The 13,878-nt window shown below is 42.2% G+C and overlaps 1 protein-coding gene across 1 annotated transcript in view; it reads right to left on the minus strand.

The window, feature by feature from the left end:
• The window catches only part of LOC136568518 (transcription factor RFX3-like), a 212,079-nt gene that overhangs the window by 69,232 nt on the left and 128,969 nt on the right, over positions 1-13,878 (minus strand). Inside the window, exon 8 of the mRNA XM_066568526.1 lies at positions 603-724. Coding sequence (XP_066424623.1) covers positions 603-724 — 122 coding nt within the window. The remainder of the gene's footprint in view (positions 1-602; positions 725-13,878) is intronic.

Below are 13,878 nucleotides of genomic sequence, written 5' to 3' on the forward strand. Positions count from 1 at the left end.
GGGCTAAGATGATGCCGTGATAAGTGTTTTATGTTGTACTAAATCTTTTGCCAAAGTTCCTTGATTTTCTATTTTTTGCCAGTAAACCTTTGTAGGATTTTTACCTCTTGAGAATATCTGGTTGGTATTTCTCCCTTGCATCTACCCAAAGCAAAGGAACCTCAGTTTAGCCCCATACATTGTCTGGGGTGTTACAGGGTGGGGAGTGGACCTCATCACTCCTGACCTCACCCACACTGAGTCAGAGCTGCCTCTGGGTCAGAGCTTCAGTGCTTCCTGCTGGGAGGGGAAGGTGGGGTGCTGAGGCACCTCTCAGTGCTAATTTTGAGGTCTTGCCACTTCAGGAACTCTCTCCACAGTCCCTGGGCATGATCCTTGACTCCAGAGCACATCTGCCAGAGCAGTTTGCCTCAGAGTCTTCACCACACTTGCATTGCAATATATTTTAAATCTACTGTGCAAATAGATTTTGTACATTTTTTTTTATATCTGCATAATGAATATTAAATACTGCAGAAGTCTTGCAATACAGAACATATAGCTCCTATGAGTATCTTTTTGTTCTATTATCAGTGAGACGACAGTATAACATCTTTTCATACCTAAAAACTGTTGATGATGTTGACTTTGGGCAATTATAGTTTGTTCAGCAGATGTGCCTGTCTGTTGACCACTTCCTGTGAAACTATCTGGAACTCCATCCACTTTCTGCAGAGGCTTGTACCTACAAAATGATCAAATACAAAATCATTCTTTAGGATCACTTTTTTGTAAGTGCCTGATTTCTGAGTCTTAATATACAGTTTTGCTAGTTCACACAAAAGAAAAAAGTAACATCAGAATAATTGTAGCAAGGAAATGTAGAACATTGGCAACACATAAAATTCATAAAGCACATATCACAGCACAACTACCAATTTCTTGTGGAATTTGGTTAAAAACTATACCACTAACATCTAAAGCGCATTTACACTAAACAGAAACACAATATTTCCTTTTCCAAAGGACTTGTCTTCCCAGGAATCAAGTAGCTCAAAAATAAAGGTTTAATCACCTAAAGAAGGGTGATTCATTTGTATGAAGACAAAGTAATTTAAATAATTTTAACATGTAACAAACCTCTCATGAGCTCAGAAGGTCTGAGAAGGCTACCTAAACTAAGTAGCTGAAGCAAGGGAGGTTCAGACTTGATATTAGGAAGCATTTCTTTACTGAGAGGGTAGTCAAACACTGGAACAGGTTTCCTACAGAGGTGGTCAATGCCTCAAGCCTGTCACTGTTCAAGAGGCATTTGAACAATGCCTTTAATAATATGCTTGAACATTTGTTCAGCCCTGAAGTAGTCAGGCAGTTGGACTAGATGATTGTTGAAAGTCCCTTGCAACTGAAATATTCTATTCTATTCTATTCTATTCTATTCTATTCTATTCTATTCTATTCTATTCCATTCCATTCCATTCCGTTCCATTCTATTCTCTTCATCATTTAAGTCGCAAAAACTTTTATAAAGGATAAAAAGGACAAATATACAAATAGGAGTTCTGTTTAGGGTGGTCAGATGTTAAAACCATCACACAGACAGGCTGAAGATTCTGCCTGCCATCTTCAACACAATTGAAAATTAATTCTGCCATAGCTCTTATGATAAGAACTTGGAACCTTTGTCCTTCTGAAGTAGCTTTGTAGCCAGAAGAAAACTAGACAAACCTCAATGCAGAAAGCAATGCATGTGAACTGTTGCTCAAGTCTGAAATTGCAGATTGTAAAGCTTTGTTTTAACTTTAGAAGCATCAACAAATTCCACTCTGAAAATGCTCCTCTTAAAAGTAGTTGAGTCAGATGTGAGCATGTTCCCATTTTGATCTTATTCAATAGATAATAGAAATGTCCTATGTGGCTATTTAGATTTTAGTTTATGAGAAAGTTCCCTTAAGAAGCAAGCATCCAAGGTTCTGGTCATTCTAGACATATATTTAACTATACAATAACATAGAACATGTGATATACAAGTGTGTTGATTTGGCATGGCCTGGTTTTTTGCTGCGGCCGCTGCCATCCCCAGTGTGGCTCGTGGCCAGCCTTGCCTGCCTGGCTGCCCCTAGCCAACTGCGCTGTGGGCAAAAAGGGCAGGAGTGATGACGATAGCTTCCCCTTCCTGGTGCCCCACATAAAGAAAGGTGTTAAATAGTGTCAGTGCTGCAGCAGCCGCCACTGCCTGCACAATGGCAGCAGGGCCGCCTGGCCAGCAGCAGAAGCATGACGAGCGATTCCCTGACGCGGAACCTACATGAGATCAACTTCTCAGCACTGTGGGATCTTGCAAGAATCTTTGAATTGGTGGAACTTGTTGACAATGGTAGCTACAAGCAGAAGATTTTCTTCTAGTCAGAGAAGAGGAGGAATTCAGGATATGTGAGGGAAAACAACATGGCGGCACCAAGGTCAGTGGAAAAGAAAGAGGGGGAGGAGGTGCTTCAAGCGCTGGAGCCAAGATTCCTCTGCAAGCCGTGGTGAGGACTATGGTAAAACAAATTGTCCCCTTTTAATGCATGAAGTCCACAGGGGATGCAGAGGTCCACTCGCAGCCTGTGGGAAAAGTGCTCATGCCAGAATGGGTGGATGTTTGAGAAAGCTGTGGTCTAGTGGGAGACCTGAATAGAGAGAGAGGGCCCCTGTTTCCAGAGATAGAGAGAGAGAGAGCCATTGCTTTCAAACTTGAGCAGCCTAGCCTTAAAAGACCACACCCCGTGGACAAAGGACCCATGCCACAACAGTTTGGGGATGATGGTTTTGCCCGTGGGAGGGACCCCATGGCATAGCAGAAAAAAGACTCCTCTCCCTGAGTGAATGGAAAAAGATCTTGAAAGATGATCTGACCAAACCCCCTCATGCCCTGTCTTCCTGTGCTGTCGGTGGGAAAGATGGAGGGGCTGGGGGGAAAAAAGGTGTTTTAAAGGCTTATTTTACTTCCCATTTTCCTCCTCTAACTCTGTTAATAATAAATTTACTTTATACCTTTAAATTTGAACCTGTTTTGCTGTTAAAGTCTTTTTTTCTCCCAGTCCTTAACTCATGAACTGTTAGTTAATTTTTTCCCCTCTCCTCTACCCAACTGTAGCAGGAGAGAGTAAGCAAACAACTTCCATGAGTGCCTGGCATTTGGACAGCGTCGAACCACAACAACAAGACGTATACTTTTCCAAAAGACACCTCTTGGCCTTAACATAGAGTATGATAACTTTAGGAATGAGAATACTTGAAAACAAAAACTTTTGTCATCATCTAAATCTCCATGAATTTTTTATGAAGTTTAGTTATTGTAAAGGCCCAGGATAAAATCCCGGGCCTGCAGAAATAAATTTTACAACTGTAATCAACTTTAGGAAGATTAATCTCTAGTATCACAGTGATGCTGAATTGATTTTTGCCTTTTTTTCTTTTATATATTCTCTATATTCTTTACACATATATTTGTAGCTCTGTAGCCTATTATTGTATTTGTAGTTAGCTCCAGTACTTTTCCCTACCTTTTCCCTACCTGATCAACAGTGACATTGAACTCTTATGGATAAACTTGTCATCACTTGATAGATCTCTTTGCAATCAAAAAACCTAATTTTTAAAGAATTATACTCATTATACGCTAAAAATGTCTGGCAGAAGATCAATTTCTATTTTTAAATCAAAATCAGTATGTTCACATAGTTCCACTAGTTTCTAGAAAATTTATTATTTCACAATTTTTTCAGCTCTTTGAGTAGAATCCAAAGTGTCTTGAATGTATAAAAGTAACAGTCTTTTGAGTTTCCTGGGTTTAAAAAGAACTTTCACACAGAAAAAAAAAATCTAGGTACTAGGAGCCAGGATTATGCTACCACTTGCTCCAATGTGCTTTATCTTGGGGAAAAGCCTTAATTCTGGCATTATTACAGGTGACATTATAGAAGTCAAACAGTTTTAACAGTTTTTATAGACCGGTTAGCCTCACCTTGTTCCTGAGAAGTTGATGAAGCAGCTAAACCTAGAAACCATTTAAAAACACATGAAGGAGAAGATGGCAATTGGGAGTAGTCAGCATGGATTCACCAAAAGGAGTTCGCACTTGACCAAATTGATAAACTTCTACAATGAAATGACTGGCCTGGTAGATAAGGTGAAAAATTGATGAAATATGGGCTGGATGAGCAGACACTGAGATAGATTGAGAATTGGCTGAATGGCTATATTGGGTTTATGTGGCAAAGTTTTGCTAGTGGGGGTCTTCAGGGGTAGCTTCTGAGAGGAGACAGCAGAAGCTGCCCCCATGTCAGAAAGAGCCAGTTTCAGCCAGCTCCAAGATGGACCCACCACTGGCCAAAGCCTGAGCCGATCAGACATTAGTAGTGCCTCTGTGATAACATATTTTAAAAAGAGTAAAAAATGCTGCACAACAGTAGCTGGGAGAGAGGAGTGAGAATATGTGAGAAAAAATTCTGCAGACACCAAGGATCAGAAAAGAAGGAGGAGGAGGAGGTGCTCCAGGTGCCAGAACAGAGATTCCTCTGCAGCCCATAGTGAAGACCATGATGAAGCAGCTGTTCCCTTGCAGCCCATGGAGATCCATGGAGATGCAGAGATCCACCTGCAGCCTATGAGGAACCCCCACCAGAACAGGTAGATGTGCCCTGAAAGAAGCTGCAGCCCATGAAGAGGCCACACAGAGCAGGATTTTTTTGGCAGGACCTGTGACCTTATGGGAGACCCATGCTAGAGCAGTCTGTTCCTGAAGGATTGCACTCCATGGAAAGGACCCATGCTGGAGTTCATGAGGAACTGCAGTCTATGGGAAGGACCTACACTGGTGAAGTTCATGAAGGACTGTCTCTTGTGCAAAGGATCCCACACTGAAGCAGGTGAGGAGAAAGGAGAGGCAGAGATAATGCATTATGAACTGACTACAACCCCCATTCCCCATCACTCTGTGCTGCTGGGAGGGAGGAGTTACAAGAGTTGGGAGTGAAGTTGAGCCTGCAAAGAAGCAAGAATTGAGAGGAATGTTTTTCTAAATGTATTTTTATTTCTCATTATCCAAATTTGATTGACAATAAATTGAATTAATTTCTCCAAGTTGAGCCTGTTCTGCCTGTGACAGCAATTGCTGAATGATCTCCCCGTCTTTATCTTGACCCATAAGCATTTTGTGGTATTTTTCTTTCTTGTACTGAGCAACTTGGTGAGCAGTTAGCAGTCAGCCAAGGTCAACCTACCACAATGGCTGAGCCAAGAGGATGATGATCAGTGGCAAAAAGTGTAGTGACTAGCAGTGTACTTTAAGGGTCAATACTGGGTCCAGTCCAGTTCAACATTTTCATTAATGATGTGTATGATCAGGCAGAGTGTACCCTCAGCAACTTTGCAGACAGCACCAAAACAGGGAAGAGTGTCTGATATTACAAAGGGTTGTGCTGCTTCCAGGAAAGCACCTGAGAGTCCTCATGAACATCAAGTTGAACATGAACAAGCATTGCGCCCTTGCTGCAAAGAAGGCCAATGGTACCCTTGTCTGCATTTGTCAAAGCATTGCCAGCAGGTGGAGAGGCATGATCCTTCCCCTTTACTCAACACTGATGAGGCCACACCTGGTGTACTGTGTCCAGTTCTGAGCTCCCCAGTACAAGAGAGACATGGACATACTGGAGAGACCCAAACAAAGGGCCATCAAGATGATTAAGGAACCTGGAGCATCTCTCTTATGAGGAAAGACTGAGAGAGCTGGGACTCTAGTCTGGAGAAGAGAAGACTTGGAGGGATCTTACTCATGTATATGAATCCTAGAAGGGAAGATACAAAGAAGATAGAGCCAAGCTTTATTCAGTGGTGCACAGTGAAAACAAAAGAGGCCATGGGCACAAGATGAAACATAGGAGATACCCTCTGAACATCAGGAAATATCCAGTGATTGAGCACTGGAGCAAGTTTCCCAGGGACATGGTAGAGTCTCCCTCTTTGGAGATATTTAAAAGCCATCTGGACATAGTCCTGATCAACTGGTCTAGGTGGTCCTTCCTGAGCAGGGGGGTCGGACAAGATGACCTCCAGAGGTCCCTTCCAACCTCAACCATTCTGTGATTCTGTGATTCAATTATTTAAATATCCTGGCATTTCATTCCTGTCTTGGGGATGGTTTATTATCCCATCCAATTTTGGTGGTTTTTGATCTGTTTTGTTTTGTGCCCAAGGGTGGCAGCTGTCCCCACCCCACCCCCCATGCACGTGAGAGGGAGAAGGCCAAAACCCGTGCCACAGCGCTCCCTGCAGCCACAGGGGAATCATCGCCACCTGCCCTGCCCAGCTGAGGAGCCACTAGCACCCCTGCCGACTGCAGCCATAACTACACCAAAAGGGAAAGTGCTTAAAGAGCGGGAAGACTGTTTATTGGGTTTTCTGTTCTTTGTTTGTTGTTACCATTGTTGTTGTTTGCCTCGTTATACATACACATACTAGTAAAGAACTGTTATTCCTTTTCTCATATGTTTGCCTGAAAGCTCCTTTATTTCAAAATTATAATAATTTGGAGGGGAGGGGATCATATTTTCCATTCCAAGGGAGGCTCCTGCTTTCCTTAGCAGACACCTGTCTTTCAAACCAAGACACTTCCCATAAACGATCTAGCACCAGAATGTCAAACACAAACCAGACTTCCATTTGGAAGTCTGAGCCATATAGCAGCTACAGTTGAAAGGCAGGGCTAATACCTATATAGGTGAGGCAAGTCCTTACCTGTGCATTTCTTCAATTCCAGTACAAAGGTGCTTTAAATTGCTTGATCTGTGTCTGTTGAGTCCAAGCTACTGTCTCAAATAGGAGATGGGACTGTTATCAACAGTCATCTGTAGTTTACATGTACTATTTTTAAATTGCTTATTGGAATACAAAAGTAGTACTCCCATAGCTTATGTTGACCACAGTTGTGACTCAGCAACCTTTGCATTAGCTCAGTGGTTGTTGCCACTCAACTGAAATTAATTTCTAAAATCTCAGACCCTGAATTAAGGGCCATGTCAAACACTGCACACAAGCATACCTCTAGCAGGTCTTTGGATATATTCACATTTGTGGTGGTTTAGCCTTGGATAACAGTGAAATTCCCACTCAGCCACTCACACCCTCCCTGCCCCAGTGGGTCAGATGGAGAAAATAGGAAGAACGGGAGCAAGAAAGATTGTAAGCCAAGATAATGACAGGAGATGCTTACAAATGATTGTTGCAGCAAAACAGAATCAATTTAGGTAAAATTAAGTAAACTTATCACCAATTAAAATAAAAATGTAATTACTAATTCAGGTAGCAGAAAGCAAAAAGACAAATATTAAAATGCACTTCCTCCTTTCCCAGGCTCATGGCTTCATTCCAGACTCATCTTTTCCCCCCCGTTGCGATTGACACAGGTTACATGCAGCCGCTTCAGTGAGGCAATGGGCTCAAGGGTGTAAGGGTGTTATGGTCAGTACATAAGAAAATCTCTCTGCCACTCCTTCCTTCTCACACTTCTCTGTCATGGATTCTCCATGAGCTGCAGTTCCTTCACAAAATATCCAACTGCTCCAGCATGGTCTGTTAAGTTGCTATGTGAATACTGATTCTGGCACTATGCAGCACCTCCTCCCCCACCTTCTTCTTTGACCTCTGTTCATACAGCTGGCTTTCACTCTTTTTTTTTTGCCCTACTCCTCTGCATGTGTGGTGGGTTTTGCCCTGTCTTAAGTATGTTTTCACAGAGGCACCATCAACTTTGTTGATTGGCTCAGCTTTGGCCTGCATTGGGTCCATTAGCAAGGCAGCTGAAACCAGCTGTGTCCAGCACAGGGCAGCACCTTACCCACTACCAAAAACTTAAGAATCAAAGGACAAACAAATAATGCAGATGTTATCATGGGAGTCTACCATAGACCTCCTAGCCAGGACAATGATGCTTCCAAGTTAACTGTCCTTGTCTTTATGGGATACTTCATCTTGCTAGAAATTAACTGGGACCATCACACAGCTGGTACTAACAGGATCAGAAGATTCCTAAGAAACCTGGATGACAACTTTATGGAACAGGTCCTTAGGGAGCCTACTCAGAAAGATGCCCTCCTTGACATACTGCTTGTCAACAGAGTGGAACTCATGAGCAAAGTGGAGATTGGCAGCTGTCTTGGCCACAGTGATCACAAAGAGATCAATTTTAAAATCTCTGTTGACAGGAGAAAAGGTCCATCAAACCTCAACTCTGGACATGAGGAGAGCAGACTTCAGGTTGCTCAGAGAATTAGTGAATAAGGTCCCCTGGGAAAATGTTTTTGCAGGTGCTGTGGTCCATCAGTGCTGGTCACTTTTTAAACACCACCAGTTAAAAGCACAGGAGCAGGCGATTCCCAAGTGTTGGAAGTCAAGCAGGCAAGGCAGAAGACTGGCTTGGCTGAACAGGGATCTTCTCTTGGAAATAAGGCCAAAAAGAAGGGTATGGCCAGTGGAAGCAAGGTCAGGGGACATGTGAAGAATACAGAAATGCTGCTCGCCACTGTTAGGAGAAAATCTGTATGGTCAAACCTCAACTGGAGTTGAGCTCCTCAAAGAGCTGGCTGATGTCATTGCAAAACCTCTCAAGGATTTTTGAGCAGTTTGGGAATCCGAAGAAGTCCTAGCTGACTGGAAGCTGGTGAATGTTGTCCTGATTTTCAAGAAGGGCGAGAAGGAGGTCCGTGGAAATGTCCTGGGTTGTAAGATAAGTGTGTATTCTATTTGCCATCTGTTAGAGGTGGGGCAGTTAGCTTCTGTTAATTGGGCAGTTTTCTTTATCTCTTCCACAAACCAGTCCTCCCTCTGGGGAGATACCTTCTGTTAATGGGCCATTGAGTCTCACTGCATGACTGATAAAATGACATCATCCCATTGTGAGATGCTCCGCCCAGGGGGAGGAGCCAAGCATTCCTACCTGGATATAATCTGAGATTTTGGAACACCAGAGCAGTCTTTTCCCACTGGATTCCCAGAGGAGTAGCTGTCTTCTGCACTGGATTCCCAGAGGAAGACCAGGTCCATCTACACCACCACTGGACCTTCAGAGGAAACTTACACCCTTCTACAGGATCACTGCTTCAACAGAACCACACCTGTCACTCCAGGAGGACTGCATACACCATTTAATTGGACTGCTACCAACACCCTGACCCACAGGGTGTCAGGTCGTATTCTGACTGTCAGTGTTTTGGGGGTTTTTTTGTTTGTATTATTGCATTTGTATTTTCTAGTTTTCCTAGTAAAGAACTGTTATTCCTATTCCCATATCTTTGCCTGAGAGCCTTTTAAATTCAAAATTATAACAATTCGGAGGGAGGGGGTTTACATTTTCCATTTCAGGGGAGGCTCCTACCTTCCTTAAGCAGACATCTGTCTTTTCAAACCAAGACAGGAAACTACATGCCTGTTAGTCTCACTTAGGTGCCTAGTAAAGTTATGGAGAAGATTATTCTGGAAGGTATTGAAAAACACCTGAAAGACAATGCAGTCATCGGTCAGCCAGCACAGCTTTATGAGAGGAAAGTCCTCCTTGTAAAACCTGATTTCCTTTTATGATGAGGTAATCCAGATAGGTGATCAAGGGAAGCCACTTGATGTAATCTTTTTGGAGTTCAGCCCAGCTTTTGATAGTGTCTCCCACAAGATCCTTCTGGACAAAATGTCCAGCCCACAGCTGGATAAACACATCATGCAATGGGTGAACAACTGGCTCATGGGTTGGGCACAAAGGCTTATAGTGAATGGGATGACATCACACTGATGACCTGCATCTAGTGGGGTTCCGCAGGGTTCCATCCTCCTCCCTGTGCTCTTCAACATCTGCATAAATTACTTGGATGCAGGAGGGGAAGGTATACTAAACAAGTTTGTAGATGATACAAAACTGGAGGAGGTCTCGACTCCCTCGAAGCCAGAGAGACCTTGACAAATTAGAGGACTGGGCAATCACCAACCATATGAAGTTCAACAAGGGAAAGTGCCAGATTCTGCACCTGGGATGGGGCAACCCTGGATGTACAGACAGACTGATGAATGAGATGCTGGAAAGCAGTGCCGTGGAAAGGGACCTGGGGGTCCTGGTTGATGGAAAGTTTATCATGAATCAGCTGTATGCCCTGGCAGCCAGGAGAGCCTACCATGTCCTGAGGTGCATTAGGCACAACAGTGCCAGACAGTCAAAGGAGGTGATTGTCCCACTCTGCTCTGCACTGGTGCGGCCTTACCTTAAATACTGTGTGCAGTTTTGAGCACCGCAATATAAGAAAGATATTAAGCTATTAGAGAGTGTCCAGAGGAGGGCAGCAAAGATGGTGAAGGGCCTTGAGGGGAAGCTGTGTGAGGAGCAGCTGAGGTCTCTTGGTCTGTTCAGCCAGGATAAGAGGAGACTAAGGAGGGACCTCATTACAGTCTCCAACTTCCTTGTGAGGGAAAGAGGAGGGGCAGGCACTGATCTCTGTGGTGACCAGTGACAGGACCCAAGGGAAGGGCCTGAAGCTGTGTCAGGGGAGGTTTAGGTTGGATATGAGAAAAAGGTTCCTCACCCAGAGAGTGGTTGGGCCCTAGAAAGAACAGGCTCCCCAAGGAAGTGGTCATACCACCAAGCCTTACAGAGTTCACTAAGTATTTGGACAATACTCTCAGGCACATGGTATGACTCTTGGGGATGGTCCTGTGCAGGGCCAGGAGTTGGACTCGATGATCCTTGTTGGTCCTGTTCAACTCATCATATCCTGTAATTCTGGGAATGCAGCGTCACACAAGTAGGAAAGTTGCATGACCTTTCAAATTAAGAAAGAATGAGAAAAAGTGTTCTGTAGCATAAATTCAGCCTATACTTTGTCAAGAACTCAAAGTGTCTATCTGATTCAATGTGATTGATGGAGAGGGGGTAAAATTGATACATGTTAACAGAAAAAGCAAACACAGTTGTCAGATGATTTTAAAGGAGAAAAATATTTCCCAGCTTGAGTTATCAGAAAGGAGAAGGAAACATTCATGATTCTTAGATTCTCTTTGCTCTGAATATCTTTTTAAAAGAGAATTATTGCATGTAAGTTAAAACTTTTTTAGTTTTTAAATAAAATTAGAAATATTCATAAAACTAAATAATAAAGATTGCTCCTAATGACTCAAGCTATAGTATTAAGCCCTTTATATCATGTAAAAACACGATAGATTTATGAAGACTGTAAGATAAAATTTATAAAAATATACAGTTATATACCAAAATTCTCAAATATTTACTAAGCATGATTCATAACTGTGGCAGAAGTCTTAGTTCAGAAATGTAGTGTTTAAAAAATGTAATGCAGCTTAATGCATGCTTTTGTTTGTTTGTTTTTCTTACATGTAGCTCTTTTATCCTGTCCCCCACCTCCCAAGCATTAACCTCTGTGGTCTAGTACATACATGAGAATCTTTATATCCATTAAAATAAACAAGTAACTATATGGGTCAAGCTTTCCCCCCATACACATTTCAGAAGAAAATCTGACCAAAAGTATCCTAAACCCTGCAGAATAAGGATATAAACAGAAATAAAAAGTAAAATGAAAGATTTCTGCATGCTAGAGAACAGCAAAATTATATTAAACATATTAGAATAAGAAATGCTGGTGTTTTATATATATATTTAAACTTTTGTTTAAAATTATTATTATGTTAACCACAGTTCATTGTGATAAAAATATTAAGAAGACATCTGATCTTGCTTTTAAAATGTCTATTTTTCCATCAAAAATTTACATAAAAACCTTCAAATTTGGCAGTTTTTGCACAAAACATTGTGTAGGTAGCAGTTGGTTCATGGATTCCCAATCTTTTCAATGAAATTTTCTTATTTTTCTGTTGGATAAACACCTCTTTTCTGAAAAGTATATTAGTATATCTGATTTTGCACAGGAAACAGACAGTACTAAGTTTTTTACCTTGTAAATATCACACAGTCATGCTAGCTCCCTACTCTCTGCGTTTCATCTATTTAGAATGCCTGGGATTTGGAAATTTATTTTACCGAAATCTTTGCACCCCTGAATTGATTTAGGGGATGAACAAAGATCTTCAAAACTACTTTATAGAGATACTGTTGGGATGTAATAAATAAAGCAGATTCCCACTATTTTCATTAGTATCCAGTGAAAGGACAAAAAGCAATGGGAACAAATTGAATTGCAGGAAATTCTGCTTTAACATAAGAAAATTCTTGGGTTTTTTTACTCTAGGGCTGGTTGAGCACTGATACAGTTTGCCCAGTAAGTTTGTGGAGTCTCCACCTTTAGAAAAGTTCAAAACCCAACTGTACATGGGCTTGGGCAACCTGTTCTAGCTGACACTGCTTTGTGCTGCAAGTGTGTGTGTGTGGACTAGACAATTGCCAGAGGTGCTTTTCAACTAAATGACATTTTCTCTTTTTCAGTTTGTGCCCATTGCTCATTGTCCTGTTACTGGGCACTGCTGAGAAGAGTCTGGCTTTGTCTTTACTACCTCCCATCAGGTATTTATACACATTGATAAGATACCTGTGCTGCAGGATTACTGATTTCTATCTCAGCCACACCCACACCTGTGACTGGTATGGCCCATTGACCTAGACCCCAAATTATGGATTTGCTTTCTGTCTTGACCTTGGACCTGTCTTGCCCCTAGGGACCTACCCAATGATCAGTGGACTGTGTCTGACCCTGGTTGTCCTCACCAGACCTGAGTCTGATTTGTGGACTGACTTCCTGGCTGGACCTTGCACGTGTGTCATCATCACAAATTTGTCTGATGATCTGGACTCTCGGTTGAATCTGACTCCCATCTCCAGATCTGCCCTGCTTACTTCACTTGGATACTGCAGGACTAGGCCTAGGCTGGTGAGGTCTCTGCTGTGTATACCATGGTACTCAACTCCCAACTTCCCATTCCTTAAGGAGAAGACAGCCCTTGCTGCTCCCTGACAGGAAGACAGTTTTGAAAGCCTTGCTAAAGTCAATATAGACATAATCCACTGCTCACTCTTCATCCACGGAGCCATTCACCTAATTTTAGAAGACTATTGGGTTGGTCAAGCATGATTTCCCCTTTGTAAATACATGCTGACAACTCCCAATAATCTTCTTGTCCTTCATAGGTAGGCTTTGACTTTCCTAACATCATCCCTGCACAGTCAGACAGTCTATACAGAGTCTATAGACAGACTCTATATTCCTCTTGGGTTCCCTGGCATTGCTTCCACCTCTTGTATACTTTCTTTATATGTTCGAGCTTTGTCAGGAGCTCCTTGTTCATCCATGCAGGCCTCGTTCTACCTTTGCTTGACATCCTGTATGTTGGGATGGACCATTCTTAAACTTCAAGGTGATCCTTGAAAAATAAACCAGCTCTTCTGGACTCCTTTGCCCTGTAGGACTGTCTCCCATAGGATTATTCCAAGCAGAGCCCAGAAGAGGCCCAAGTCTTCTCTGCTCAAGTCCAGGAGTTTGATGCATCAGTTCTTGCCAGGAGGAGGACATCAACACAAAACTGAACCTAATAACAAGTTCTTCTATAATTTTTTATATGTGCTGAATAAAGACATGAAAATGAACAGCAGGATTTGAAACTCAAAGCTCCTATTACTTTTCCCCCCCATCTTTTGATCAAATAACCCAAAACCACCAAGAAGTGTCTGTTCTGAAGAATTGAATAATATCTTACTTTTTAAATCAATTTTTCAAATTTATGAGTTTTTAGAAATGTCTACTGATATCAGACTCCAGTGATATCAGCTGCTGAACTGACAAACCTTTATTTTTTCCAAGAGAAGTTTAAAAATTTCCATTAGAGATTCAACTTTGCCACATAAATGCAGAC

Source organism: Molothrus aeneus, chromosome W (genome assembly GCF_037042795.1).
Source record: "Molothrus aeneus isolate 106 chromosome W, BPBGC_Maene_1.0, whole genome shotgun sequence".
Taxonomy (NCBI): domain Eukaryota; kingdom Metazoa; phylum Chordata; class Aves; order Passeriformes; family Icteridae; genus Molothrus; species Molothrus aeneus.